Source organism: Brassica rapa, chromosome A07, assembly GCF_000309985.2.
Source record: "Brassica rapa cultivar Chiifu-401-42 chromosome A07, CAAS_Brap_v3.01, whole genome shotgun sequence".
Lineage (NCBI taxonomy): Eukaryota > Viridiplantae > Streptophyta > Magnoliopsida > Brassicales > Brassicaceae > Brassica > Brassica rapa.
The window spans coordinates 16436365-16462225 of record NC_024801.2 but is presented as its reverse complement, the minus strand read 5'-3'; the positions used below and the strand labels follow the sequence as shown (position 1 = coordinate 16462225).

General features: G+C 35.2%; 6 protein-coding genes across 8 annotated transcripts; 3 read left to right on the top strand and 3 right to left on the bottom strand.

Moving 5' to 3' along the window:
* Nucleotides 1–1308: 1308 nt before the first annotated feature.
* On the bottom strand, nt 1309–4110 carry LOC103850114 (ubiquitin receptor RAD23d). Its single transcript, XM_009126826.3, has 12 exons — nt 3889–4110; nt 3476–3634; nt 3320–3379; nt 3167–3222; nt 2982–3038; nt 2685–2862; nt 2412–2564; nt 2235–2300; nt 2100–2147; nt 1924–2030; nt 1729–1807; nt 1309–1638 (listed from the first exon to the last, which is right to left on the bottom strand). Exons 1-12 carry the CDS (start codon nt 3952–3954, stop codon nt 1519–1521), a joined length of 1149 nt encoding a protein of 382 aa, XP_009125074.1. The 5' UTR covers nt 3955–4110; the 3' UTR covers nt 1309–1518.
* A 3017-nt stretch (nt 4111–7127) lies between these two features.
* LOC103850113 (S-protein homolog 9-like) lies at nt 7128–8755 on the bottom strand. Its single transcript, XM_033275529.1, has one exon. It carries the CDS (start codon nt 8038–8040, stop codon nt 7648–7650), a length of 393 nt encoding a protein of 130 aa, XP_033131420.1. The 5' UTR covers nt 8041–8755; the 3' UTR covers nt 7128–7647.
* A 2812-nt stretch (nt 8756–11567) lies between these two features.
* Nucleotides 11568–12642, top strand: LOC103850112 (ribulose bisphosphate carboxylase small chain F1, chloroplastic). The gene is made up of 3 exons (XM_009126824.3): nt 11568–11831; nt 12008–12142; nt 12226–12642. The coding sequence occupies exons 1-3, from the start codon at nt 11661–11663 to the stop codon at nt 12463–12465; spliced, it is 546 nt and encodes a 181-aa protein (XP_009125072.1). The 5' UTR covers nt 11568–11660; the 3' UTR covers nt 12466–12642.
* A 3451-nt stretch (nt 12643–16093) lies between these two features.
* Nucleotides 16094–17810, top strand: LOC103850110. 2 transcript variants are annotated; one of them, XM_009126822.3, is made up of 8 exons: nt 16094–16506; nt 16575–16619; nt 16692–16827; nt 16898–16967; nt 17048–17096; nt 17200–17297; nt 17380–17518; nt 17594–17810. In XM_009126822.3, exons 1-8 carry the CDS (start codon nt 16168–16170, stop codon nt 17747–17749), a joined length of 1032 nt encoding a protein of 343 aa, XP_009125070.1. In that variant the 5' UTR covers nt 16094–16167; the 3' UTR covers nt 17750–17810. The 2 variants fall into 2 exon arrangements, with proteins under 2 accessions (XP_009125070.1, XP_009125068.1); XM_009126820.3 differs by having other exon boundaries at nt 16096–16506; nt 16892–16967.
* A 37-nt stretch (nt 17811–17847) lies between these two features.
* On the bottom strand, nt 17848–19698 carry LOC103850111 (chloroplastic group IIB intron splicing facilitator CRS2-A, chloroplastic). The gene is made up of 7 exons (XM_009126823.3): nt 19322–19698; nt 19090–19242; nt 18947–18997; nt 18801–18874; nt 18368–18426; nt 18206–18282; nt 17848–18087 (listed from the first exon to the last, which is right to left on the bottom strand). The coding sequence occupies exons 1-7, from the start codon at nt 19586–19588 to the stop codon at nt 17971–17973; spliced, it is 798 nt and encodes a 265-aa protein (XP_009125071.1). The 5' UTR covers nt 19589–19698; the 3' UTR covers nt 17848–17970.
* Nucleotides 19699–21406: 1708 nt separating this feature from the next.
* Nucleotides 21407–24048, top strand: LOC103850109 (PR5-like receptor kinase). 2 transcript variants are annotated; one of them, XM_009126819.3, is made up of 5 exons: nt 21407–21955; nt 22063–22267; nt 22372–22451; nt 22537–22569; nt 22652–24048. In XM_009126819.3, exons 1-5 carry the CDS (start codon nt 21898–21900, stop codon nt 23824–23826), a joined length of 1551 nt encoding a protein of 516 aa, XP_009125067.1. In that variant the 5' UTR covers nt 21407–21897; the 3' UTR covers nt 23827–24048. The 2 variants fall into 2 exon arrangements, with proteins under 2 accessions (XP_009125067.1, XP_009125066.1); XM_009126818.3 differs by having other exon boundaries at nt 21416–21955; nt 22060–22267.
* Nucleotides 24049–25861: the final 1813 nt, after the last annotated feature.

Below are 25861 nucleotides of genomic sequence, written 5' to 3'. Positions count from 1 at the left end.
TAAATATGATCCAAGCATCGAAAGGAATAGCTTGTGGTAACTTACCTTTTAGATATTTCGGAATGCTTATAAACTCAAGAAAACTGTCTCTCACAAGTTGTGAACCATTACTTCACCAAATCAAGACGCGTTTCTCCTCCTGGTCAACACAGAGTGTCAAATTATCACATCAATCCTTTTACTTTATTACATAGTCATTTGCTTAATATTTTTTCTTAATATGATATCTTACAAATTCCCCCTAGAAAATATTATGCGAAAATCATGGTACACCTAACTAGATAATATTGATCCGTTTTTAAAATTGGAAATTTGTTTGTTTAAGTCTTACCATAGTTAATCTATATTTAAGGGTGATTAATTATTAATATTAATATTAATATGTTAGACAAAAATTATAGATTATAGATTTTTAAAAATAATCCACCTAGAACTAAGTTGGGTCCAATTTTGTGTTTCTGTTTTAATAGTATTGATATTGTATATGTTAAATTAATAATACATTAAATCAGTTATAAATTTTCATTTCTAAGTAAGCTAAATTATAAGAAATATTCATATTCCCCCCCCCTTCCCAAAAAAAAAGGAATGAGCATGATTTTTACAACAAATTTAGTTTTTAATAATAGAAAACTTTGAGTTTTCGTGCGTCATGCGCAGAAATAATAATTTTAAATATATTTTATTTTTTTAAAAGAAAATTTTAATTTACATTTTAGACATTATATTTTTATATTTTAAATTCACCTGTTTGAAAAAAAATCATAAATGCCTTGTGATGTAAATAAGCTGTAACTTTTAAGGTTAATTTATATGTGTACTTCTATTTAATAATATATATTGTCATTATATCAGACAATACTTTTTTTTATTAACATGGTGATCTTTATTGTAAAATATATATTCTTGTACTTTAATCATTAATTTGTAAAATTAATTTTATTTTTATTTTAAGATATTTATATATTTTTCGTATAAGTAATATATAAAATATATTTGAAATTGAGATGAAATGTAGTTATAAAGATTTAAAGTGATAAGAAATTAATATTAGTATACGTTATATGTAAGTTACAAAATTATGAAGACTAAACTGAAAAGTGTTTTGAAGTTTTGAATACTAAAGTTTCGTCATTCAGTCCCTCAAAATTCGAAGGTTTCTTGGATTGCAAAGAACTTTAAAATTTGAGGGCTTCTTAAGGGTGAATCAAACACGACCAAAATATTGCTCTAGTGGTCAAATAAATGGTGCAAGTTTACAACTGAAACCATTAGACAGGTTTTTAGCTCAACGTTATAAGAAAGAAGGAACGTCTTCAAACCAGATAAAGCTATGATATAATATGATAAGTTTTAAAAATGTAACATAAACACATCAACTCCCATGAACATAAAAACATGAAACTTGTCAAACGCATCGGAGAAGATAGATTATCTCATAAAAGCAAATGAAGAACAAGAAGAAACATAAAGATGGGTCTCTGAGTTTAGGAAGGAGGAATGGATTTCTTCTTTCCATTATTGTTCCTCAAACTCATGCATGTGATCTAGAAGGTAGTTAGCTGCAAGTTCTTCGTTCTTGTTACACGCAAAGAACACCTCTAAGACCATCGCACGATCAAACCCCATCGCTTCAAGCTGTGCACCCAAATTTCAATACAAGACATAAGTACTACATGTCTACAGTTCGAGTTCAAGTACAAATGAAAAGAAAACGAGGGAACAAACCCGTTCAATGGCTTCACGCTCTTCAGGTGTGACGGTCACAGCTTGTGGCATTGCTGCTTCCAACTGTTCCATGACATTCCTGGAGGTTGTATTGGTGAGTTAAACGAAAATTCAGTTTGGATTGGATGAATTGTTGGACAACCGAATAAATGAAAAATGTATAGGAGAATGAATGAATGATGATATAAAACTCACTCTTCTCCCTCGACAGGTTCATTTATCAAGCGTAGGAAGTCAGCCTGGTGCTCTTGGATGAGTCGCACAAGCTGTGGGTTTTGTTTACCGAGCTCTTGAAGCATAGGCTGCAGAACAAAACATTATAAGCGGAAAACATTTATGCGATGTCAAAACAGAGGTGGGGATATACGTACCTGTAGAATTTGCGGGTTTGCTTGTACCATAGCTCTCAAGGCTTGGAACTGAAGAATTGGCAACAAAATTGCAATTACCATAAGGGGAACAGGTTGAAGATTTCTTTACTCAAATGGAGAAGAATATGAAGATACCTGTTGACTGTTACGTAGGAAATCAAGATTACCAGCTCCAGCACCAGCATCTGCAGCGGGCATGCCCTGAGTGAAGACAGACAAGGGTGGATGTCAACAAACGAATCCAAACGCAAGGAAAATATAATGATATGAGTCAATTATATGCTACTTTGAGATTTTAAAAATAAAAATTACCTGGGGAAACAGGTTTAACGGATTAGCGTTAGGACCACCAGTTGCAGGCACTGGAGTAGCTTCTTGTTGGGTCTGTGCTAGAGGGTTTGCTGCCTGTCCAGCAGTAGCTGGGGCTTGAGGGGCTGGTGGGATTTCAGCTTGGGCAGGGATTCCCTGAAATGTATCAAGCAAATGTTCAATAGACAGATCAAAGCATACTAGAGTTGTGGCAAACCAAAGGTAAGTATAACTAACGAAGATGTAAGTAGAATCAAGAAGTGGAATGAGACATACTGAGTAGAGATATTCGACAGCTCTTTCAGGGTTGTTAAAGGCGGCTCTCAGGGCACGGATAACAGTGTCACGGTCCCAACTACCTCCACCCATGTCAAGAATTTGCTGAACAGTGGACTCTAGATTGTTACCAGCAACAAGGTTTGACGCTGCTTGTCCATAAACATCTGTCTGAGTCCTGTTTTCAGGAGAAAAAAAAACAGAAGTTATATGATGATCAAACAAGGAAAGACAGATTCGAAAATCTTTAGTAGTTCTGATAAATAATGCATATATTGCAGTTCTGACAGTACTTACGAAGCAGCTGCTGCAGAAGGTGCTGCAACGTTTGCAGCTCCACTTGGAGGCTCTGGACTGTAAAACGCACGAAAAAGTACAACAAATTAGCAAAGCGGTGTATAGAGGGACTCATCAACACAAGAACCTGACAATTCCTCTTCCAAACTGAGGTAAATTAATGAGAGAGAAGGCTTGGAACTCACACTGAGGCAGTTGGAGTAGCAACCTGAGGTGTAGCTACCGTCTGTGCAGGTTGAGCCTAAAAAACCAAAGCAGTTCAGTAGTGTGATCACTTGCAGAGAGAAAGACTCAAACACCAGAGTAAATCATAGCAAAATAAATAAAACTATATTCACCAGAGTAGCACTAGGTGCTGGAGCAGATGCAGTTGATGCCCCACTTGAAGAAACCTTGGCCTTTATTTCACCAATCATACAACGAGTTAGGAACTAGAAACTAGTAAGAATCCCTGCTAAACTAATCCTATTAGTGTATGAGAAAGGACATGACACCTTGGACAACATGATAACAATGAAACTGTTGTCAACAACGTTGTTCTCTTCCAAAGTAGTCTCATCCTTGAGAACTTTTCCTTGGTGGATCAGCATCTGCTGAGCAGCTGGGTATTGAGCACCATGAAGAGTTTCTATACGTTTTTTAGTATCAGAGATCTGCAACAAAAAAACAAAAGCTTTAATACCCATCTGCTAAGTATGATTAACTTTTAACATAATAATCTAAGATCACCAAGTTCAACCCAAAGCACTAAACTTTCAGACTCAGAACGAAAAACCCTAATTCAGATTCCAATCGATGGGCATAATCAGAGTGACGCCTAGATTCACTATCTCAAACCCAAGGTATAATCATCCTGAATGAAAGTAATTAGACCGCTGATATTCTCGAATTCAGGAATTAGGGTTACCGTCTCCGCCGGATTCACTTCGATCTCGAAGTTTGTCCCTTTGAGAGTCTTCACGAAAATCTTCATCCTTCTTCTTTTAGAGAGAGAGAACCAAAGAGTATAGAGAGAGAGGGTCTTGAGTCTGCTTATGTATCAACACTAGTTATCAAATAATCGGCTACACGCAGGCCTATTCTCCTTTCGTGTATAAACGATAGTGATGCGTAGAAGAAGACACGACTGTGGATTTTAGTCCGTTGGATTAAGAAGGGAGCATATGATTAAATGGAGATTTGTATAGCTGATTGTAGCCTCCCCTAGAATCAACTGAATTACTACTGCTTGGGTTTGGAACTTTCTTTTTTAGATATTGGCATATGCGATATTTACTCAAAGGTTAACTTTTAGGGCAATTGTTAATAATAGCACATTTTGAAGTTTATGTTTCAAAAATGACATTAGAAGAAAAAAGTTATAAAAATGATATTCATTAAATGGTTAAATATCCTTAATACCTTTAGTTTAAAACTAAATAAACAAACAAAAATAAATAAAAATAAATAAAATAAAAAAAATGAAAAAAAAGAAATTTTTTTTATAGTTTCAGATTATATGTTTTCAGATTCGAAATTTTTATAATTTTTTTTTGAAATTTTTTTTTCAATTTTTTTTATTTTTTTCAAATTTTCTTTTTATAATTTAAAAATAATTTTTGAAACTGTTTTTACAATTTTTTATTTTAGTATTTATTTTTTATAAAATTTTAAACCTTAATTCCAATACCCCACCCCTTAACTCTAAACCCTAAGGTTTTGATTAATTAACCCAAGGGATATAAGTGTATATTTACCTCTTTAATGAAACTTATTTTTGTGACTTTGAGCCTTGAGTGCTACTTTGGAACAAAAACTTGGTTTAGTGATATCCTATTCTTTTTCTCTAACTTTTACTTCTTTTTGTTTTAATTTTTGTTTTTTGCAAGTTAAAAATAAAATGATTAAAATATATTTATATTTGCAAAATTGCAGTATACTAAGCATGTTATAACCAAGCATGACTTTCAAACCGTTCACCAATGATAAATTCATTATGTTTCATGTTCTCAAGCTATGATGATTCATAAATTTTAATAAATATTTATAAGATTTCTTTTGTGAGTAATCTTCTCAAAAGAGGAGCAAAAGATTACTCAAAGGTATTAGTTAAGCTAGTTTTTTCACATATAAGGTCTCTGACAGAGAATCATATAACAGACAAAGCAATCTGAGGTTTACAAGGAGATAGTTTCGGCTAGCAGATGAAGAAAATTTTGGAGTTTTTTTGGTAATGAAAGATTAGGGACTGGACTAAAATTCCGAATCCGAAAAACCCAACAGTTTCAAAACTGGATCAGATAATTACTGTGTCACAGTTCAATATTTTCTACTGGGTCATGCCTGGTTTAATTTCTTTTAACTATTGAAATTTAAAAGCAAGGTTAGTAAATATTAAACATGATTAAAATATATATCAAATACAAAACATTATACATATAAACTTATTTTTGTTCATATGGTTAGTTTATATATTTTTGATAGTTTTAATAATTTTTATAAAGTTTAATAATTTTAAGATCTAATCCGATTAGTTAACCGGTTCATGGTCGAACCAACTTTATCCCACCCGGCTGCTTGACCGGTTCATGGTCGAACCTGGTGCAACTACTGGGTCGGTTTGGTTTTAAAACACTGGAAAACCAAACTGGATCGGATCCGAAAACGTAATACTGAATCTAAACTGAAATTGGTTAGATATCTTAACATATTCAAATTTTGGTGTATCTAGATTTATATCACTTAAAACTGTTTATAGTTACATGATTTTGATTTTCGCTTATCAAAATATTTTTTACAAAATTTATAAATTATTTTTAAGATCAACTATATCAGATGACTTCTGTGGACATTATCCAGAAGACTTAACAGAATCTCAGAAGATTCAGAAGACTTAGCGGCGCTATATTCGTAAAAATAAATTATGTTTTTTTTGTTTGGTCACAAGGGGCTGATTATAATTTCACAAGGTTTTTGAGTTACTTTTGCATTTGATTCAAATTTGGGTATACTTTTGCAATCAAAATCAAGTTTTGACTCATATTTGGTAAATCCCCTAATATCTAAAATATATAAAATATTTTGAAGTTTTCCAAAATACTTGAAAATAGATATAAATAGTCAAAAGTAAATGTCTAATATAGCTAAACGTGTGGAAGCACCGTAGCCTATTGGTTAAGGTTTAAAGGCTTCTACACCCAGGTCTGGGGTTCGAATCCGAGACTATGCAATTTATTGCAGATTACACGAAATCCAGGTTTCAAGTTCCGGAGAGAGCGGTTTATTAAACAATTATGCAGACTACAGAAGAAAGGCTTGCAGGGGATCTTCAACATGGTGCAAGTAAATCTGGTCAAATGTGGATCTTCATAGGACGGCTCAGGTGATGCAGTTAGGCGTATGTCTTTATAAGGCATGTAGTATTGTCAGTTGTCGAATCGTCTATGTAATCTTTCCTATATCATAATTGTAAGATCGTAATAAATCAGCGTTAAAAATAAAAATATAGCTAAACGATGCTCAAAATACCACAAATACTTGAAATATCTATTGATTTCCTATCCAAATATTTAGGTATTTGGCATATATTATTCATATTTATATGTTGTATATTATTTTATTATTATATTTTGAGAAATTTAAAGCATATATGAATTTTAAATTTTAAGAAATCATTTAAACGGATGATCCGAACCCGCGAGGTTCCGAACCAAATCCGAACCAAAATTCATATATATTCGAATGAGGCTAAAATTTATAACGCCTAAAACTCGAAATCTGAATAGACCTAAAACCGAATGGATACCGAAAGTCCATCCCTAATAAAGATGTTAGAAAAGGTACTCATTGAGATTTGAAGAATGAACATAGAAAAAAACAACAAAAATAGTGTACACAATTAGCAAATCAAAGTTTTAATTTACAACATAAAACAAAACAAGAAAATGAAAATCAAAATTACACGGATTTACATAAAATTCCTGCGCGAAGCGTATGCAAACCACTGCAGGTAATATAGAAAATAAAAAGTAACAAATGTCAATAAGCACTGAATTTTAAAGTTATTGCTTCGAAGAGTCACTGTGATGATCAGGGAAAGATATCAACCGATGAGAAAGCAAAAAAAATAATAAGAACAGGCCCCTCAAAATCGGTAATGGTGTCCAGATATCATCAAAGATGCAACTTAATAAAAAAATTAGGATCAAACAAACTCTCAAATAAAAACCCTTCCCCACTGGCACTACACTTGAGCTTCACAATGGAAATAGAGAATTAACACTTGGCTAACAATTTTGATGAACGTCTTCATCTAAAGACTTCCTATAAAATGTAAAACCGTTTTTTTCTTCCGGAAAATGTAAAACTATTTCGTCAAAAACGAATTCCATCGCCTACCACATATATTTTTGTTGAAATTACGACGAATGAGGAGGATAATACATTGACCGTTTGAGAAGTGACTATCTGTTATATTTTCTAACCTTCTCAGATTGGATCGATTGAGAATATCTTAGATGGTGGAGATTGGAGAGGGTTTTTAAATCATACAAATATTTTCATTTATATAACAAGATACGCAAATATTATTAAGGTGCCCTTTGATAATTTATAACAAAGGTATTCTTTCACAATACACAAGAAAAAAATTACTTTTGGTAAACTTAAAAGAAAAGTGAGCTAATAATTATTCCCAATTATACTCTAACTTGGGCGTTTTTTGGCCATGTGTGAAGTAAATTCCATCTTCTCTAGCATCCCAAAAGTTTTGTTTACCATAATGAACGATGAGACCACCACCTTCATATCCCGTGAACCCTGCATGGAACTTGAAATTAGGCCCTTGCCATAGGTCACAGAAAAATTCTGTTTTAAAAACACTATCATGAAAACTGAATTCGTAGGTTTCTCCAGGCCGCAAAAAGTGGAAGCCTAGATTGTCGTTGTTTGATAAACAATTGATCTTCAAGATATTGTTACGACCAAGAGAGTTCTTGAAGTGTACAGAGTTTTTCTCATATGCATTACTCAACCCAACGCACAGTCCAATGACGAGCAGAAAACAAGAGAGACGATTCATTGTGTTGGCTGTTCGAAATGACCGTCTTCTATAATTATTTTAAAGTTTTTTTGTAGATAATTATATATGAGGCATGATGTCTTTATATACAATACCATCACTTAGATAGGCATTCCGTTTTTTGACTATTTTAAACATCTTTGTTTTGACTAATACTATGAATCCGTTTAAAGTTTTTGCTATTTTCCGTGTCCTTATCGCTTTAACAGTTTTGCATCTAATTAAAGCCTAATACGTTTGATAAAAAAAATTACAACGTTCAGAGTTAACATTAGTGATATGCATCAGTAGCGGTAATTGTGTATAATATGTTAGTTACTGTCTCAATTAAACACATTGAATCTCATTATAGCGTCGGTTGGTACGTAAAACATCTACCACCGAATGGTAAACTCATAAAAAATGGCAAGTTCCTTGCTGTCCTACTCAGTTCTTCTCAAAGATTTCATCTCAAACTTCAATAAGTTTCAAGACGTTTGACAAGCATGTCCGGTCTGGAATATAATTTCATTGGTTTTCTTCAACTTATCCCAAGCTGATATAGCAGACTCACAACACCGAACGAGTTTGAACTTATTATGATTAACAGCATTGTAGATGGCGCCCCACCACTAAGTCGCTCTCTTTTGCTGGTCGCTCCCTACTGATCAAAACTGCCATTATGGGAACAATTAACTTTTGGACTTCGACTTTTCTCCTGCCAAGGGGATGTATCAAAAAGATCGAATCGTTATGCTTGTGTTTCCTCTGGTCAGGCACAACAGATAGGTGTGCTAACGTCAAGATTTCTTGGAAGACTGTGTCCCTACCCAAAGATGAGGGAGGCATTGGCCTCAGAAACTTTAAACTATGGAATATCACCTTATTACTGCGACTTGCGTGGCTTTTATTTTCAGGTAGCAGCTCTCTATGGGTGGCTTGGCATCGCCATCACAATTGCCCTACCTCCTACAGCTTCTGGACCCAAACGGAATCACCTCTCATGTCCTGGAATTGGCGTTGCATACTTCGGCTCAAAGATCTAATATCAAGATTTCTTACTGCTGAAGTTCACAGCGGCCTCAACACGAGTTTCTGGTATGATAGATGGACCCCCCTTGGCCCTCTAATCAACGTCTTTGGTAGGAATGGCACCCACAACCTGAGGATTCATATTGACTCGTCGGTGGCTGATGCATATGACGTGCAAGGCTGGAGGTTGCCACATCCAAGATCAGACATGGAAGTCGCTCTACACGCCTTCCTTACAAGCTTTCCTATGCCTTCTCTGGATAGAGGACCTGACACTTTTAGCTGGTCAACAAATGGACAATCAAGCCCAGTTTTCTCTTCTTCAAAGACTTAGGAGTCCTAAGACCTCGAGCCCCTATCCACGCCATAGCAAAGCATATCTGGTTTACTGGTGCCACCCCTAAGCATGCTTTTCATATATGGGTTACAAATCTTAACAGATTGCCTACAAGAAGTCGACTTGCCTCTTGGGGGTATGCAGATTCATACGACCTGTTGTATATGTTCTACCCAACAGGAAACTAGGGACCATCTGATGCTCTCTTGCTCCTATGCCGGGGTCTTATGGTCTGAAATAAAACGGAGAATCAGAGACCCGATCCCAGCTCTATCCAACTGGCAAGACCTCATGTTGTGGGCTTCTTCTTCTACGGCCACGACTCCATCAGTCCTGCGTATGATGGTGATTCAGGCCCTTACATACACCATATGGCAGCAGAGAAACACTATGCTTCATAATCAGATCCTGCTCCCTCCTCTGGTGGCTTTCAAGGGAATTAATAGGCATATCATTAATTCCATCAATATAGCAAGGAAGCGCTGAAAGTTCAGCTCCATTATGGCTATGTGGCTCATATGACCCATTAAACTGCTCCTGTAATCTCTCCATCAGCTCGTTCATGGAGTTAATTGTATTGCAAAGTCTGATTGTTACCATGTGTTTTTGCTTCTTTTTTGCCAGGGTAACTCTTGTATAGGTTTAATCGCTTTTGAATCAATCGTTTTAAATGGTAACAGTTAACTTAAAACCACAGTTATCTCGGCTATACGATTGGTTTGCATTATCTCGTAAAACCGACGTCGTACCAAGGATGATTTCTCAAAGAATTTGTAAAAAACACTTAAGTCAAAAAGGCCCGAAAAGACCTAAAACGGAGCAAAAGCCCACTTGCTATTTTGGACGAGAATGAGTCCAAGTTACTATGACGGTGTATCGAATATTCGCGAAAGAAGATAAATGTAAAGTCTTGTAGGATAATCATGAAGATAGAGAAAAATTAAGTATTTCCGCGAAAAGATAAACTCAAATCAGGGGCAGTAAAGGAAAGACGACCAACCTTGAAGGTATATATAAGGGGAGCCAAGGCGAGGAACGTAATGATGATTCCTTAGACTCGAAGAACTTTCTGCACTTAGGAATTTAGACATTATAATCGATATGCTCAGTTCCTATGTCATGCACTCAATTACTAGACGAACTCACACATGCAGTTCATAAGGTTCAGTCCAAAAATCAACAAAACTTTTTTTCATATCGTTTTCGTTTGTTGTTATCGAGCTGCGACTCAACTAGATTTAAGGTTTTTGGTGGCTAGAACTAGGGAAATCGTTGACATCTTTTGCGGAAGCTTTTATAATCTTTTGTAACAATCGCAATGCTCTTACGCAAATTCTTCAGAGAAAATTGATCTTTTTGGTCGACAAAACTCTTCTTTTATGGTCGCAGGATGGTCCGAATGAGACAATAAACACCTTACCATCCTTTCTGATGAGGTCACATATTCAATCATGTCAGTTAAAGTCACATATTCCATGCGATGCGAATGCAGCTTGCTTCGTCTCAATGTATTAAATACGAATCAGACTGTATTGTTCCTACTTGATGACAGAGTCAACATACTTTTCCCAAAGCATGGGCGTGAGCTCGTCACGTAGATCGCATTATTGTCTTTTATCATATAATGAACCGGGCTACCTTTATCTTTGGGTTTTTGAATTTGTTGGGCTCTTTATAGAATCGGATCGGGCATTGATGAGAGTGTGAAGTCCACCTCCAACAAAAACTCTTGAACTATAACTAATGATGTCCTTGTATTATTAGTGATAACTTTTCTAAGTAATGTATTGTGGAAAATTACATGTTTGATTCAAATCATTTTCTTATTAATAATTAAATATTGATTGAGAACTAACTAACCGAATCGATGTACATGCCAAACTGAATCTTACACAATTGAACATAAGGTTCAAACCATTAAAAGTAGGTCAGGCTTCTGATTCTTTTTTTTCCAATTGGAAGGAGACAAAAGCATCGACTCAAGTGGACACCAGTAACCATACACATTCACTCATTCCCTCACAAGAAACGATAAGATAATAGAATTTTCTGCCACGTGGCCTTATCATAGTGGTCTGTATTGATAAGGGTGTCAACACCTTTCCTTAATCCTGTGGCAGGCAACGACGTTATCATGAATCTTGGACCCATTTATTACTAGGGCTTTTTGTCTCTTGCCGTTCTCACTATATAAAGATGACCAAAGCAATAGACAAGCAAGTAAAAGAAAGGAGAAAAAGAAGAAGAAGAAGAAGAGAAGAACTAGTACGTAATGGCTTCCTCTATGCTCTCCTCTGCCACCGTGGTTAGCTCACCGGCTCAAGCGGCCATGGTTGCTCCATTCACAGGCTTGAAGTCATCCGCTGCATTCCCAGTCACTCGCAAGACCAACACTGACATTACTTCCATTGCAAGCAATGGAGGAAGAGTTAACTGCATGAAGGTAAATATCACTCGAATTCATTGTAGGCCGTTTTTCTTTGTGATATGAAACTGGTACATTCCAACATGAATCCAATTAAACAATAGCTATGTAACGTAGCTTGAGTTGGTAAGATGTGTGTAATCAGTATATATATAATGTAACTAATATTTATTAATTGGAAATGCCATTTATAGGTGTGGCCACCAGTCGGAAAGAAGAAGTTTGAGACTCTCTCTTACCTTCCTGATGTTACTGACGTCGAATTGGCTAAGGAAGTTGACTATCTTCTTCGCAACAAGTGGATTCCTTGTGTTGAATTCGAATTGGAAGTAATAAAAATAAAAGCTTTCAATATCCTTTATTACAAAAGATAAATTCTAATTTTGAATTATATTTTCATGTGTATATATAGCATGGATTTGTATACCGTGAACACGGAAACACACCCGGATACTATGACGGACGTTACTGGACAATGTGGAAACTTCCTTTGTTCGGATGCACTGACTCTGCTCAAGTGTTGAAGGAAGTGCAAGAGTGCAAGACGGAATACCCTAACGCTTTCATTAGAATCATCGGATTCGACAACAACCGTCAAGTCCAGTGCATCAGTTTCATCGCCTACAAGCCACCAAGCTTCACCGGCGCTTAATTTTGTTGTCTAAAACATTCATATAATAATCTTCACTCATTTCGTTTCCAATTATCTGTCCTTTTTGCTTTTTGAATTTTTGTTTCTGAGAATTCTCTATCGTATTGTCAAATGTCTGATTTATGAATATGTAACTTCTATATCACTTCTTCTTCTTAGTTAATTTCCAATGTTAAATTTTGTCCAAATTTTAAAACTAAAATATATCTTAAAGTTCTCCAAATTCAATAATAAAAATAACAAATGACATAAATTTTATAATACATGACCAAATACATAAAAAATTAACATATTTGAGTGAAAAAAAATATATCTTTTGAATATCTCCAGTATTTTAAGCATTTTAAATTATCATTGCAGCTTTTACGGGTTATTCTCTAAAACCTACAAAGTATTTGTAGCAGTAAATGTATTTTGAATTACAATTATAGTTTTTACGGCTTATATCGAAAAATAATTTTAATAGATAATTAAATAAATACAAACATAAACTATGTATAAATATAACACATAAAATCATACATAAGATTCTAGTTATTATTAAAAACACTTGTAAAACAAAAAATATACCCGTCATTTCAAAAAACGGGTCAGGATCTAGTACTATTATAAACGAATAAATAAATAACACAAGACTTTAACATACTTTTGAAAAGTTGTTGTCAAAAAAAACATACTTTTGAAAAATAAAGTCTAACTGCTGACCAAGAAATAAAATAGAATAGTGCATTTTTTACTATTCCTATTTTTTATCATTTATAAGAAATAATTTTTCTTTTTCATTCATTTTATTCTAAAGGAATACAAAACAAATTTGTTACTCATGAAAATTGATAAGGAATAATCTTTATTTTCATTCCTATAATTTTATTTCTCTGTATTTTTTTCTTATTCATTCATAATGTTTCTATAATGATCACCAATTAGACCATTAATTGAATAACACTAGATTTCATACAAATTTATAATCTAATAACACCCCAGGATAATGAGTACCACTGCAGCGAGTCAATTCGACTACATTATAATATCTTTATTCCTGGATCGATGTGTCCACGTTCCTAAATGACGTCTCTCCTTGGCTTGTGCTCTAGTCAGAGTGCAGCGCTCCTCCATATAGCTTTGCGGTCTTGTTACCCTTTGTGCTCTAGTTTGCTGGTGCTGCTGGTTTCTTTCGTCTCGTTTCTTTTTCAGTTATACACCATCTCAGCAGCTGTGGGCTTTGGTTAAGCTCTTTGGTTAGTGTGCTTCAGTTCTTTTTAGGTGGAGCGTTTTAGTTTCTGCGGGTTGTACTTTTGTTTGTAGTTCGTTGTTAGAATTAGATGTTTTGCTTATTTGGTTCCATTGGATGGGATTGTGTCTCTCTCTTGTGGGATTAGTCTCCGTATAACTCTCGAGCGTATTACTTTCGTATTTGGATACAACCCGAACCGGATCGAAATCCAAACGAGGATCTTCAAAATTAGTTAAATATGCTAATATATATATATAGGTAATTTAGATATTTTAAATATTTTGTAGTTTATTTTATTTGTTGTTTTGAATACTTTTTAGTTAGTTTACGTAGCTTAATAATGTTTTAATTAGATGTTTAAATAATTTATATATTTTGAATATTTTTTTGTTGAATTTTTAAAATATATTTTGGGTGATTTCAGACATTAGTTATAATATGATCCGAACCGAATCCGGAATGAACAGATGCGAATCCGGCCTAAAAATTAGTAAAACTAATCCGGCCTAAAAATTAGTAAAACTCGAATGAGATTTACGAGCATAGTACCAAGAATCCAAAACAACTAAACCAAATCCGACATATCCCGAACCCCAAGGCCTAGACGGATTCGTTTAGTTATCGGATGGAAACGTAAATAATACTAGTCTCTTGATCTTAAACCAAGAAAATAAAAACTCTTCATCTCCTTTGTCTGGCTCTGTATCAGAGAGAACATTGGTGAATCAGACAATTTCACTGATCTAGACAGTAGATGAAAATTGCATAACACTTCAACAAGAATGTTTCTCTTCCACAAAAGTGTGATGATCATTAGAAACTTGGTTATCTTTGCAAATTTTAAAGGGTTTTTAGTAATTAAACCCCTCAACTAAAGATAAATCGTAAAAAAAAACCCTCAACTAAAAATCCTGTGAAATAAACCCTCAACTTTAGTTCTGTTAACATATGTTACCCTCCGTCTAAAAAACCGTGACGGAGGGTGACATATGTTAACGGTTTATAAGTTGAGGGTTTATAATGTTGAAAACTTAGTTGAGGGTTTTTTTTACGATTCAAAAATAGTTAAGGGGTTTTATCACTAAAAGTCATTAAAGGGTTTTTAAGTTATTTATTATCCATTTATACATTGTTTTAGATTGATTTGTAAGCCTTTAAAACTAATTTATATTTTTAATACATTAATCTATTATAAAATTAATTTATACATCTTAAATTAATAATTTTCAACACGATTTACAACTTATTATAACTTTAAAATATTAAATTATTTGATATTTGGCAATAGTGATATAAAAAAATTGTGTGTTTATATCGTCATTGTCAAATATCAAATAATTAAAAGTTTCTAAGTTATATTAAGTCTTAAGTAGTGTCGAGAATAATTCATCCATGAAGTCAATCTTTCTATTTGGAGTATGACTTACTTTTTCTTATTTTCATGATTTTCGTCATCAGGCTCATACTTTCCTATATTGTTTTTTGATTTGTTGTATTACTTTATGTTTCAAATATATTATTGATCAAGAAAATAAAAATATAACGTAATTATTCAGAAATTGACAAGAATAAAAATAATCATGCATTATTTTGGAGGGGGGAGAAGTATAAGCCGGATGACAGAAATCATGAAAATAGAAAAAAGTGCGTCATACTCTAAATAGAAAAATTGACTTCATAGATGAATTATCTCGACACTACTTAAGACTTAATATAACTTAGAAACTATAAATTATTTTATATTTGACAATGACGATATAAACACACAAATTTTTTTATATCACTATTGCCAAATATCAAATAATTTAATATTTCAAAGTTATAATAAGTTGTAAGTAGTGTTGAAAATTATTAATTTAGATGTATAAATTAATTTTATAATATATTAATGTATTAAAATTTATAAATTAGTTTTAAAGGCTTATAAATCTTAAAACAATGTATAAATGATAATAAATAATTTAATAACATTTAATGACTTTTAGTGATAAAACCCCTCAACTAAAGATGAATCGTAAAAAAAACCTTCAACTAAAAATCATGTTAAATAAACCCTCAACTTATAAACGGTTAACATATGTCACCCTCTGTTACGGTTTTTTAGACGGAGAATAACATATGTTAACGGAACTAAAGTTGAGGGTTTATTTTACAAAATTTTTAGTTGAGGGGTTTTTTTTACGATTCATCTTTAGTTGAAGGGTATAATTACTAAAAACCCAATTTTAAAATACTTAGACAAAAAAAAAACTTTATGCAAAAAAAAATGTTGTTTTTATGATAATTAGACAAAACCGGTTCATAACTAGACATGGTTTTCAGTTGGCTGCAAATATTTTTTAAAAAAAAGATGAGGGTAAAACAGTAAAATAAATTTCAGATAGAAAAGTTCGGTGAAGAGATAGTTATTGAGAGCTCTCTCTCTCTCTCTCTCTTTCTCTGAGAAAGCTGGAGCTTCACGGACGAGAATGGCTACTTCTTCTTTTGTCTCTTTCCCACGCCTCTGCTCTCCCAAAGCGAAATTCAAGCCAATGGCAGCTCTCAGCAAATCCTCCACGACATATGAGCTGAAGAAGGGGCAGAACCGTCTTTACCATAAGCTTCCCTCTGGTCTAAAAATGGAGGTCATCGAGCAGAGAAAAGAGAAAAACGAAAAAAGAAGAAGCGAGAAAGAGAAAGAGAAAGAGAACCCACCATTGGTTTTTGTACATGGAAGCTACCACGCAGCTTGGTGCTGGGCTGAGCATTGGTTACCTTTCTTCTCTTCTTCTGGGTTTGACTCTTATGCCATCAGCTTATTAGCTCAGGTACAAACTCCTTTCTCATTTACAATTCTCACTTTTAGAATTTTCCAAGTGATCTTTGAGTTCTTCAGGGTGAAAGTGATGAGCCTTTGGGAACTGTTGCTGGAACACTTGAGGTACTTGAAACTCTGATTATTCATTACAAATGTGCAAGATTCGTAAAGTTTTTTTACTTGTTTGTGGAATAGACGCACGCAAGTGATATTGCGAACTTCATCGAGTCAAACCTTAGCTCTTCGCTTCCTCCTGTTCTTATCGGTCATTCTTTTGGAGGGCTCATTGTTCAATATTACTTGGCGAATATCTCAAATAAACAGCCGTTAGGTAAGGCTAATTCATAGAAATGCTTGTTGTAATAAAATGGGGCCTACGCAATAACTGGTTTCAGTTACAGAAGCTACAAATGCATATCCAGACATTTCAGGAGCTGTACTAGTTTGTTCCGTGCCACCTTCGGGTAATAGGTACCTCTCCTCAGAGAAGGTTCTTATTCTTTTTGTTTAGCTCATATATGTAACTTATAAAGACTATCTTTCTTGTTCAGCGGGTTAGTGTTACGCTATCTCTTTTCTAAACCCGTAGCAGCCTTTAAGGTAAACTCTTTCTCCGCTCTTTCATCTTTTAAGGGTTGGTTAATGTGCCATGTTCTGTTTTGTTACAAAAAATGTTGGTTCTCTTGGTTGTGTTTTTGAGCAGGTAACCCTCAGTTTAGCCGCTAAGCGTTTTCAGACATCTATTCCTCTTTGTCGGGAAACATTCTTCTCTTCAGCCATGGATGATCACCTAGTGCAGCGGTATATACTCATAAGTACCCTTGCATCTTAAGCAAAATCTCAAACATCTTCTTGAGTTCTTTGTCCTGTTATTACGATTCAGTTACCAGGATCTGATGAAAGAGAGTTCAAGGATGCCATTGTTTGATCTCAAAAAGCTAAACGCATCACTTCCGGTACCAAAGCCAAAGGAAAATTCGACAAAAGTTATGGTTTTAGGTGCCAAAGATGATTTCATAGTGGTACGAGCTACAAAACGCACCCCTCTTTAAAATCTTGGTATGTGTATTAAACCAGAGTGGGTTATGGTTTTACAGGACGACGAAGGACTGAAGGAAACCGGGAGGTTTTATGATGTTGAGCCGGTTTGTGTTGAAGGTGTTGCTCATGATATGATGCTTGACTGTTCATGGGAGAAAGGTGCCGAGGTTCTTTTGTATTGGCTATCTAAGCCGACAAATCTATCTGCTTAACCAAACCGAACTGAATTGAAAATTTTCGGTTTACAATATTGTTCAGCTACTTTTGGTCCTCCTTGTCCGCTTGATCAGAGTTTGAAAATGATCTTCAGTTTACAATATAACCTACCTCTAAGATAAAAGACTAATGATACTAACAATACAACGTTGGACTATGTTGTTACATGCTACTGTGACAGGTATGATCTAAGATGAAGAAGCAAAAGTGAAGATAATCAAATTGTGTGGAACTTGTATTTCTGCCCCAAATTGAATCGAGATATTGTGTCGTTGAATCCATATTCAACAAGCGTCTTCACGGCATCAACACCTTGTTCCATCCCCGCATCAATCTAACATGATTCAGTTCAACATAACCATTTAGTAGTTAATGTCTTTAATCCAAAAACGTTTCAGACTATCAGAGATCAGTTGACTAGCGAGACACAGGTTAAAAGCTGGTGTTGTCACCTGTTTACGCTCCGAGCGGCTGAATTTCTGGAGAAGAAACGCTTTCATGTCCATGCTCCCCGGTGGATTCCCAATTCCTGCAGTTTACCATACAGTTTTACTATGATTGTAAGGGCTGCTTTGGCGGAAGAGAACATTCATAGGTGGAACTGGAACACAAACCAATTGATAAGCGGGGGAAGCTACGGCATCCATTTAGATGTTCTATCACATTCTTCAACCTGACACAGCAACAAAAAAAAAGGAAGCAGTCACAAATAAAAATGCTGACTTTCATCATAGTGTGATTCACTTCCTAACAATAAAAATGCTTTAGACTCTTTTGATTTAGATGCTATTCTCCATCATCCAAGGATATGAGATCTTCAACTTTTGTGTCTGTTCAATATAAAGATCTCTCTTCCTCAGCATAAGTATAGAAATTTAAAAAAAATGAAAAACACTTCTAATTCCAATAACTGGAGATTTGAAAACTCTTAACTTCATCTATGGTTCATTGCCTTATATGTTTATAAGCAAAGACACAGTCCTTGTCTGTAAGAACAGAAAGAGTCCACCATTGATGACTTCTCCAAAAACATAAGACATCACTTACCCATTGTGATGGCTATGTCCTCCTTTTGGTTGAAGCCTCAAGACACCATTAGGCAAACCCATGTCATCATATATCTACACCAGAGAGGCAAATACAAATCTTTCAATCATCATCACGCAAGTAAAACAATAAGATTTCATTCTTACCATCAGAATATGGCGTAAGGGTACTTGATAGTAAGCAGCTAATGGCCCAACCTTCACAACACATTACAATGTCAAGGACTTTGGGTTATCGTCGAATCTTATGTGAGCAAATCAATTATAAGTTATTATCACTCAAGACTAACCGATTCACCACTAAAATTCATGTAAGTTTGAGGTTTAACCAACAGAATCGGCACTTCTCCGACCGCACCTATTCCGACCAAACCTTTGGACTGAACTGTGTTCATGGAAATGTCTGTCGTTCGAGCAATATGATCAATCATCTCAAAACCAATCTGTACAAATGAAAGAAGATACCTTTTTTATCTATAAATCATCAAAATGAAAAAAAGAGAGGAAAGATTGAAACTTTACATTGTGTCTAGTTCCGTAGTACTTTGTTCCAGGGTTACCAAGTCCCACGATAAGCCAGGGTGTGTACTCAACTGTTAGCTTGGTATCATAAACAGGCAACGAGGATGAAGCACGAAGAGAGAATATTCTTTTGGAGTTGGATTTTGATTGACCAAATTTACAAGCTTTTGGGTAGAGAAGAAGAGATGTAATCGGAGGAGATGACGCAGAAAGCATCACCGCAACAGAAACAGGCGACGAGTTTGCAGTGTAAGAGGATAAGGACATGGGACGATGTCTCTAATCACTGATGTTTGCTGTGCGTTCGGATCTTCGGGTCAGGTTTGGGCCGTTCCTCTTGGTTCAAAGTCCTTCAGATTCTAGAAAGTATTTGTAAATATTTTATTCGGATGCGGGTTGATTTTTCTTGGATTATATTAGATCATGGCCAAAAGGGCTTAGAGAAATAAAATTGGAGAAACACTCAGCAAAAAGACAATAGATGAAAAACAATATAACATAACGAAAGATTGTAATGGCCAAAGAGAAAAAAGACCTATAGAGAAGTTTCACTTATATTCCTAATGTCGGTGTTCGGAAAAACATAGAAGTCAGATTCAAAAAAAACGTTCAAATATCGAACCGGTGGGGTTTGAGAGTGGTTGATAACCTGTGGGATTTGGCGATGATCGATTGTTGGCTGGCAAGATATGTGAAATTCCAAAACTGTAGCCAAGAGTGACAGCCCGCCGTCCTTGCTAACCTGTGGGATTTGGCGATGATCGATTGTTGGCCGAAACAGAAAGAACATTGAACACACAAAAACCAGTCTCTCCGCATCACACTATATGCCTCTCAATGCGGAAAGAGGACTGACTAACCATTTACAATGAAGTATGCATTCAATACGATATGGACATCATAATGCAACTTAAAATTCTACATCAAACATTGCAAGAGCTCAGTAATTGTTACACATGGACTCTGACTCGACTCGACTCCAAGCAACCTAGACGAAGGACCTATGGCTTGCTCACGGTCATCCCACCTTGTTGTCGGTCTACCTTGCATACGTTATAAAACCGTCATGGAGCTTTCTATGTGAAATAAACCCTCAATTTTAATTCCGTTAAAATATGTTACCTTTCGTTTATAAAACCGTGATGGAGGGTGAGATACGTTAACAGTTTATAAGTTGAGGGTTTATAATATTAAAAACTTAGATAAGGAGTTTTTTACAATTCAAAAATAGTGAGGGATTTTATTACTAAAAGTTATTAAATATTTTAAAATCTTTATTATCATTTATATATTGTTTTAGATTGATATAAGCCTTTTAAACTAATTTATAAGTTCTAATACATTACTTTATAACCGATTTAGAAAGCTTCATAAATATTTTAATATTCTTACATATGATTAATACGGTTTCGCAATGAATAATTTTATAAGTTCTTACAATTTTTGCTACTTTTAGGATATAATAATCTAATATTATTCGTGATACTAGTGAAACATAAAGTAATATAATAAATCAAAAATAATATGTCAAATATAATTTTTATTGATCAAGAAAACAAAAATATAACGTATTTTTCAGAAATCGATGAGAATAAAAATAATCATGCATTATTTTTGGGGATAGGTAGAATGTATTAAAATTTATAAATTAGTTTAAAAGACTTATAAATTAATCTAAAACAATGTATAAATGATAATAAATATTTTAAATCATTTAGTGACTTTAATGATAAAACCCCTCAACTATTTTTAAATCATAAAAAAACTGTTCAACTAAGTTTTCAACATTATAAACTCTAAACTTATAAACCGTTAACGTATGTCATCCTTCGTCACAGTTTTTTAGACGGAATTAAAATTGCGGGTTTATTTCACAGAAATTTTAGTTGAATGTTTTTTTTACAATCCATCCGAGGAGTTTAATTATTTTCCACGTATCATCTTCAACCGAAACAAACGACTAGAAACCAAAATCTAGCTGAACAAAATAAAACATATGTCGCGCACTCTTTTTCACTCACGAAGAGCTCTTAGCTTATTGATTATCTTTCTCATATGGTGAACAACTGAGAAAATAATGTCCCAAAAATATCAACTGAGCAAATATACCAAAATCAATTATCAAATTTTCATTTTTCAGGAGATTTTACTGAGATTATATAATATAATATATTTGAAGTGATTTTAAATAGTAAATAAAGCAATCCACTAACTATCATTTAGTTTTGAGTTAAAAACTCATAATAATAAACCAATATTTAACACCAGAAATTACGTTTCAAACTATTAAAAATTAGTATTGTTGGATGACCTAGAATTTCTTTAAAGTATATAACTTTCCTGTTTTAGTAAAAAAAACTATTAAAGGGGAGGAAAACACAAGAAGACAGGATATGTTTAGATATTTTATAGCCACATGAATTTTCCAATTTATTTCTTCCATAACAAAACTTTCTCCTCGGACGTTCAAAGTCAATGTACAGATTACAGACTTTTTTTTCTTTGGACTAAAACAGTTTACAGGCTTGTTCTCCTGTTTTTGGTGAAGACTTTCGTTTTCCTTCTTCTTGAGGCCAATGGGTGAGGGATTTGTTGCATTGATGTTCCTCCTTGTTTCACTAACAATCGTCTTAGGTATGCTTGTTCCGATTATTCTAGGAAATGTTTCTGGTTTAGTCACTATTGCTGATACTTTTTTCTTGTTGCTTTTGCTTTTGCTTTTGTTCGGATTATTCTAGAAGGGTTTGTTTGGGTTGAGGCACGTACAGCGTTAAAGCCGAGCAGTTCCACAAACTTTACCATAGAAAACAAATGCGATTATCCTGTCTGGCCGGTAATCAATGGTACTTCCACTGAATTTTCGATCTCAACCACCTGCTTTGTCCTCAAGAAAGGAGAGGCGCGTCTCATCAGTGTTTGCCCGTCCACTACTCCCAACAAGACAAGGTTAGTAGAGGTGACCACTCATTAGAGATGTTTGGATCTAGGATTATATGTTCTAAATTTCAGTTGGCTACTTCTTGTGAACTAATATATGTCACATGTTAAAGAATAACCAACGGAAGCGCAGTGGCTCCAACAACTAGTGGACTTCCCCCACAGTCTCAACCCTTTATATTTCCAGGAAAACGTATGCTTTTATCTTGTTTTCTTTTGTCATTCACTTTGTCATGTTCTTTTTTGGCCATCAATAGTTATTTCGAATTTTTGTACAGAAAAATCATCATGGAAGTCAAAGCTTATACCTGGTACCATATCCATGAATTTGTGTGACAGAACTCTCGTTGCATAATACCTACCTATAGTTTGATTCTTCTTATCTTATTCCAGGAATCTCAGCAGCTTTAATTTTGCTGATCATTATTGTGATGGCGGTTATGTTGAGAGCAAAGAAGATGAGAAAGAGTGATTGGGATGATAAAAACGTTGAGGCCGTTGTACAGTTAAAGCGATATAGTTACGCAAAAATCAAGAAGATGACAAACTCATTTGCGCATCTTCTTGGGAAAGGAGGATATGGAACAGTCTACAAAGGAAAGTTACTGGATGATGGCCGAGATGTTGCAGTAAAGATCTTGAAGCAGTCAGAGGGAAATGGAGAAGAGTTTATCAATGAAGTAGCTAGCTTAAGTAGAACATCTCATGTTAATATTGTATCTCTTCTTGGATTCTGTTATGAAAGGAACAAGAGAGCGATCATCTATGAGTTCATGCCAAATGGATCCCTAGATAAGTTTATTTCCGAGAATATGTCGGTTAAGATGGAATGGGAAAGGTTGTACGACATTGCGGTGGGTGTCTCTCGTGGCCTAGAGTATTTGCATAATGGTTGTGTATCGAGGATTGTGCATTTCGATATAAAGCCGCAAAATATACTCCTGGACAAAGATCTTTGCCCAAAGATTTCAGATTTTGGTCTTGCCAAGCTCTGTAAAAATAAGGAGAGCATCATGTCGATGCTGGACGCGAGAGGAACAGCAGGATACATTGCCCCTGAAGTCTTTTCAAAGAATTTTGGAGGAGTTTCACATAAATCAGATGTGTATAGTTATGGGATGGTGGTTCTTGAGATGACTGGAGCAAGAAATATAGAAAAAGTTGAACATTCTGGATCTAACAATAGTTCAATGTACTTTCCAGATTGGATCTATAAGGATCTTGAAAGGGAAGAAATCATGAGGATTTTTGGTGATCGTATAACAGAAGAAGAAGAGAAAATTGCAAGGAAAATGGTATTGGTTGGTCTGTGGTGTATTCAGACCAATCCATCTCACCGTCCAGCAATGATCAAAGTCATTGAAATGTTAGAGGGGACTCTAGAGGCTCTCCAGGTTCCACCTAAACCTCTCTTGTGTTTACCTGCAAGAACGGTTCCAGAAATTGTTGAAGATAGTAATGAGACTTCAAGCTTCTCTTGGCCAAGTCAGTTTGAAAGAGACACTTTCATTGGTGAAGACACTTTACGCATTTCTGAAGAAGACATAGTTCAATGTTCCAGCTCCTAAACTAAAGTCAACATAGAGACTGACTGAATCTTTTACGACTTTCGAAATCTTGAGATATTTTTGTTGGCTATTTTTATAAAATTTCTGATTTGAGTGTGCTAATTACATGCTTATGAGATTATGCTTTTATGCAGCCACCCAAACATAGTTGGTTAACGTGGATAAAAAAAACGGAATCTACTTTCTGTTGTTTTTTGGAAACAATGCGATATACTTTCTTTACCCGTTTTGGAATAATTACAAAAACAGTTTGATTGTTCTAATTTTTTTTTTTTTGATTGTTCTAATTACCTTATCAATAAAACCCATAAATTACCTTTTTACATAAACACTCTCCGTACACAAACTACTCTCCGTACATAAACTGTTAAGCTAGATGGACTTTCAATCTAAAACCAATTGGTGATAAGTGGAGTGGCACATCTATCTTATATATTACTAAGGATCCTTTCCAACATCCGATGTAGGACACTTTGTGTCTAATACGCCATCTCGAGATGATGGTTCTTTGAACGTCAATTTTGGAATGTTCGGGCAAGGATCGATGGGCCAATTTTGGGCCAGATCAATGTGGATCGGGTTAGACTGCGTGGATCGGGTTCTGATACAATGTTAAGCTAGATGGACTTCCAACCTAAAACCAATTGGTGATAAGTGGAGTGGCCCATCTATCTTATATATTACTAAGGATCCTTTCCAACATCCGATGTGGGATACTTTGTGTCTAATAGCCCTCTTGAGATGATGGTTCTTTGAACGTTAATTTCGGAATGTTCGGGCAAGGATCGATGGACCAATTTTGGACCAGATCAATGTGGATCGGGTTGGACTGCGTGGATCGGGTTCTGATACCATGTTAAGCTAGATGGACTTCCAACCTAAAACCAATTGGTGATAAGTGGAGTGGCCCATCTATCTTATATATTACTAAGGATCCTTTCCAACATCCGATGTGGGACACTTTGTGTCTAATACAAACCATTTCAATGTCTCTATACCGACATGTGGATCTCTCCCATCCTTTCCGCCGACCTCTTCCGCTTGTAACTCTGGCGGATCTTTGCTCCAATTGTCACGATTTTTCTCAGTAGGACTTCGAACTTCCCCAGCTATGTCTTCAAGTCAATCCTCGTGCTCTCCATTAGACTGTCGCCCTTCCGAGGCCCTAGTGGGAGTCGCGTGGTCCTAGGAAATGGGATCGTCTGGGGCGGTCGTAAAGTCGGTTTGTCCACCAGGAACGGTAGCATGCACGTCAGGATTGGGTCGCTCCCCCGAGAGATCGCCAACAGAACACCCAGGAATCTGCAGACTACTCGCAACCGAGTGATCGATCAGCCCGAGATTGGACCCATACAGGTCGATACCCGCAAGAATGCGCTCGTCGATATACTAAGACGGAATAACAAGTGGTGAGAGGGACAAGTCAGCCTCCGGGATGTCGCCGACCTCAAGATCAGCGGCTTCTCGCTGAACTATGGTTGCTTTCTCAGTAAACGCGTTGATAGCCTGTTGAGGAATCGCCACGCCCTTCCCCTTTAACATCCCCAAACAGCTCGCCTTTCTGGCTGTGTTGCATGGAATCGCCACTTAGGCTCTGATTCCCGACTCCGAACCGGAAGCGGATACAGAAGCGGTGGGAAGCGCTTGGAATCGCAACGGAAACGCGATTCCCAAAAAACGATGATTGGAAACGTGGAGGAAACGTATGTTTCTGATTTGGAAGCGGCAACATGTTAATCGGAAACGTGATCTGTATTTTCAATGGGCGATGGTTTATAAAACAACAACATCCACAATGAAGAACGTGTCCACGTATTTGTTCTTTTGGTTTTAATTTTTGAGGCTTAACCAATTTCTTTTAGTCATCTAGGTTCAATTTGGTTTTATTTCTCACACAGTATTAGAACTAGAACTAATATTGTAAAATTATATAAACAAAACATTAGATAAAATATATTTAATGTTCTGCACAATATTATTTATTAAATAACTTTGAGTCATTAATAGTCTATTTTTAGTTTGGAAGATCTTTTTT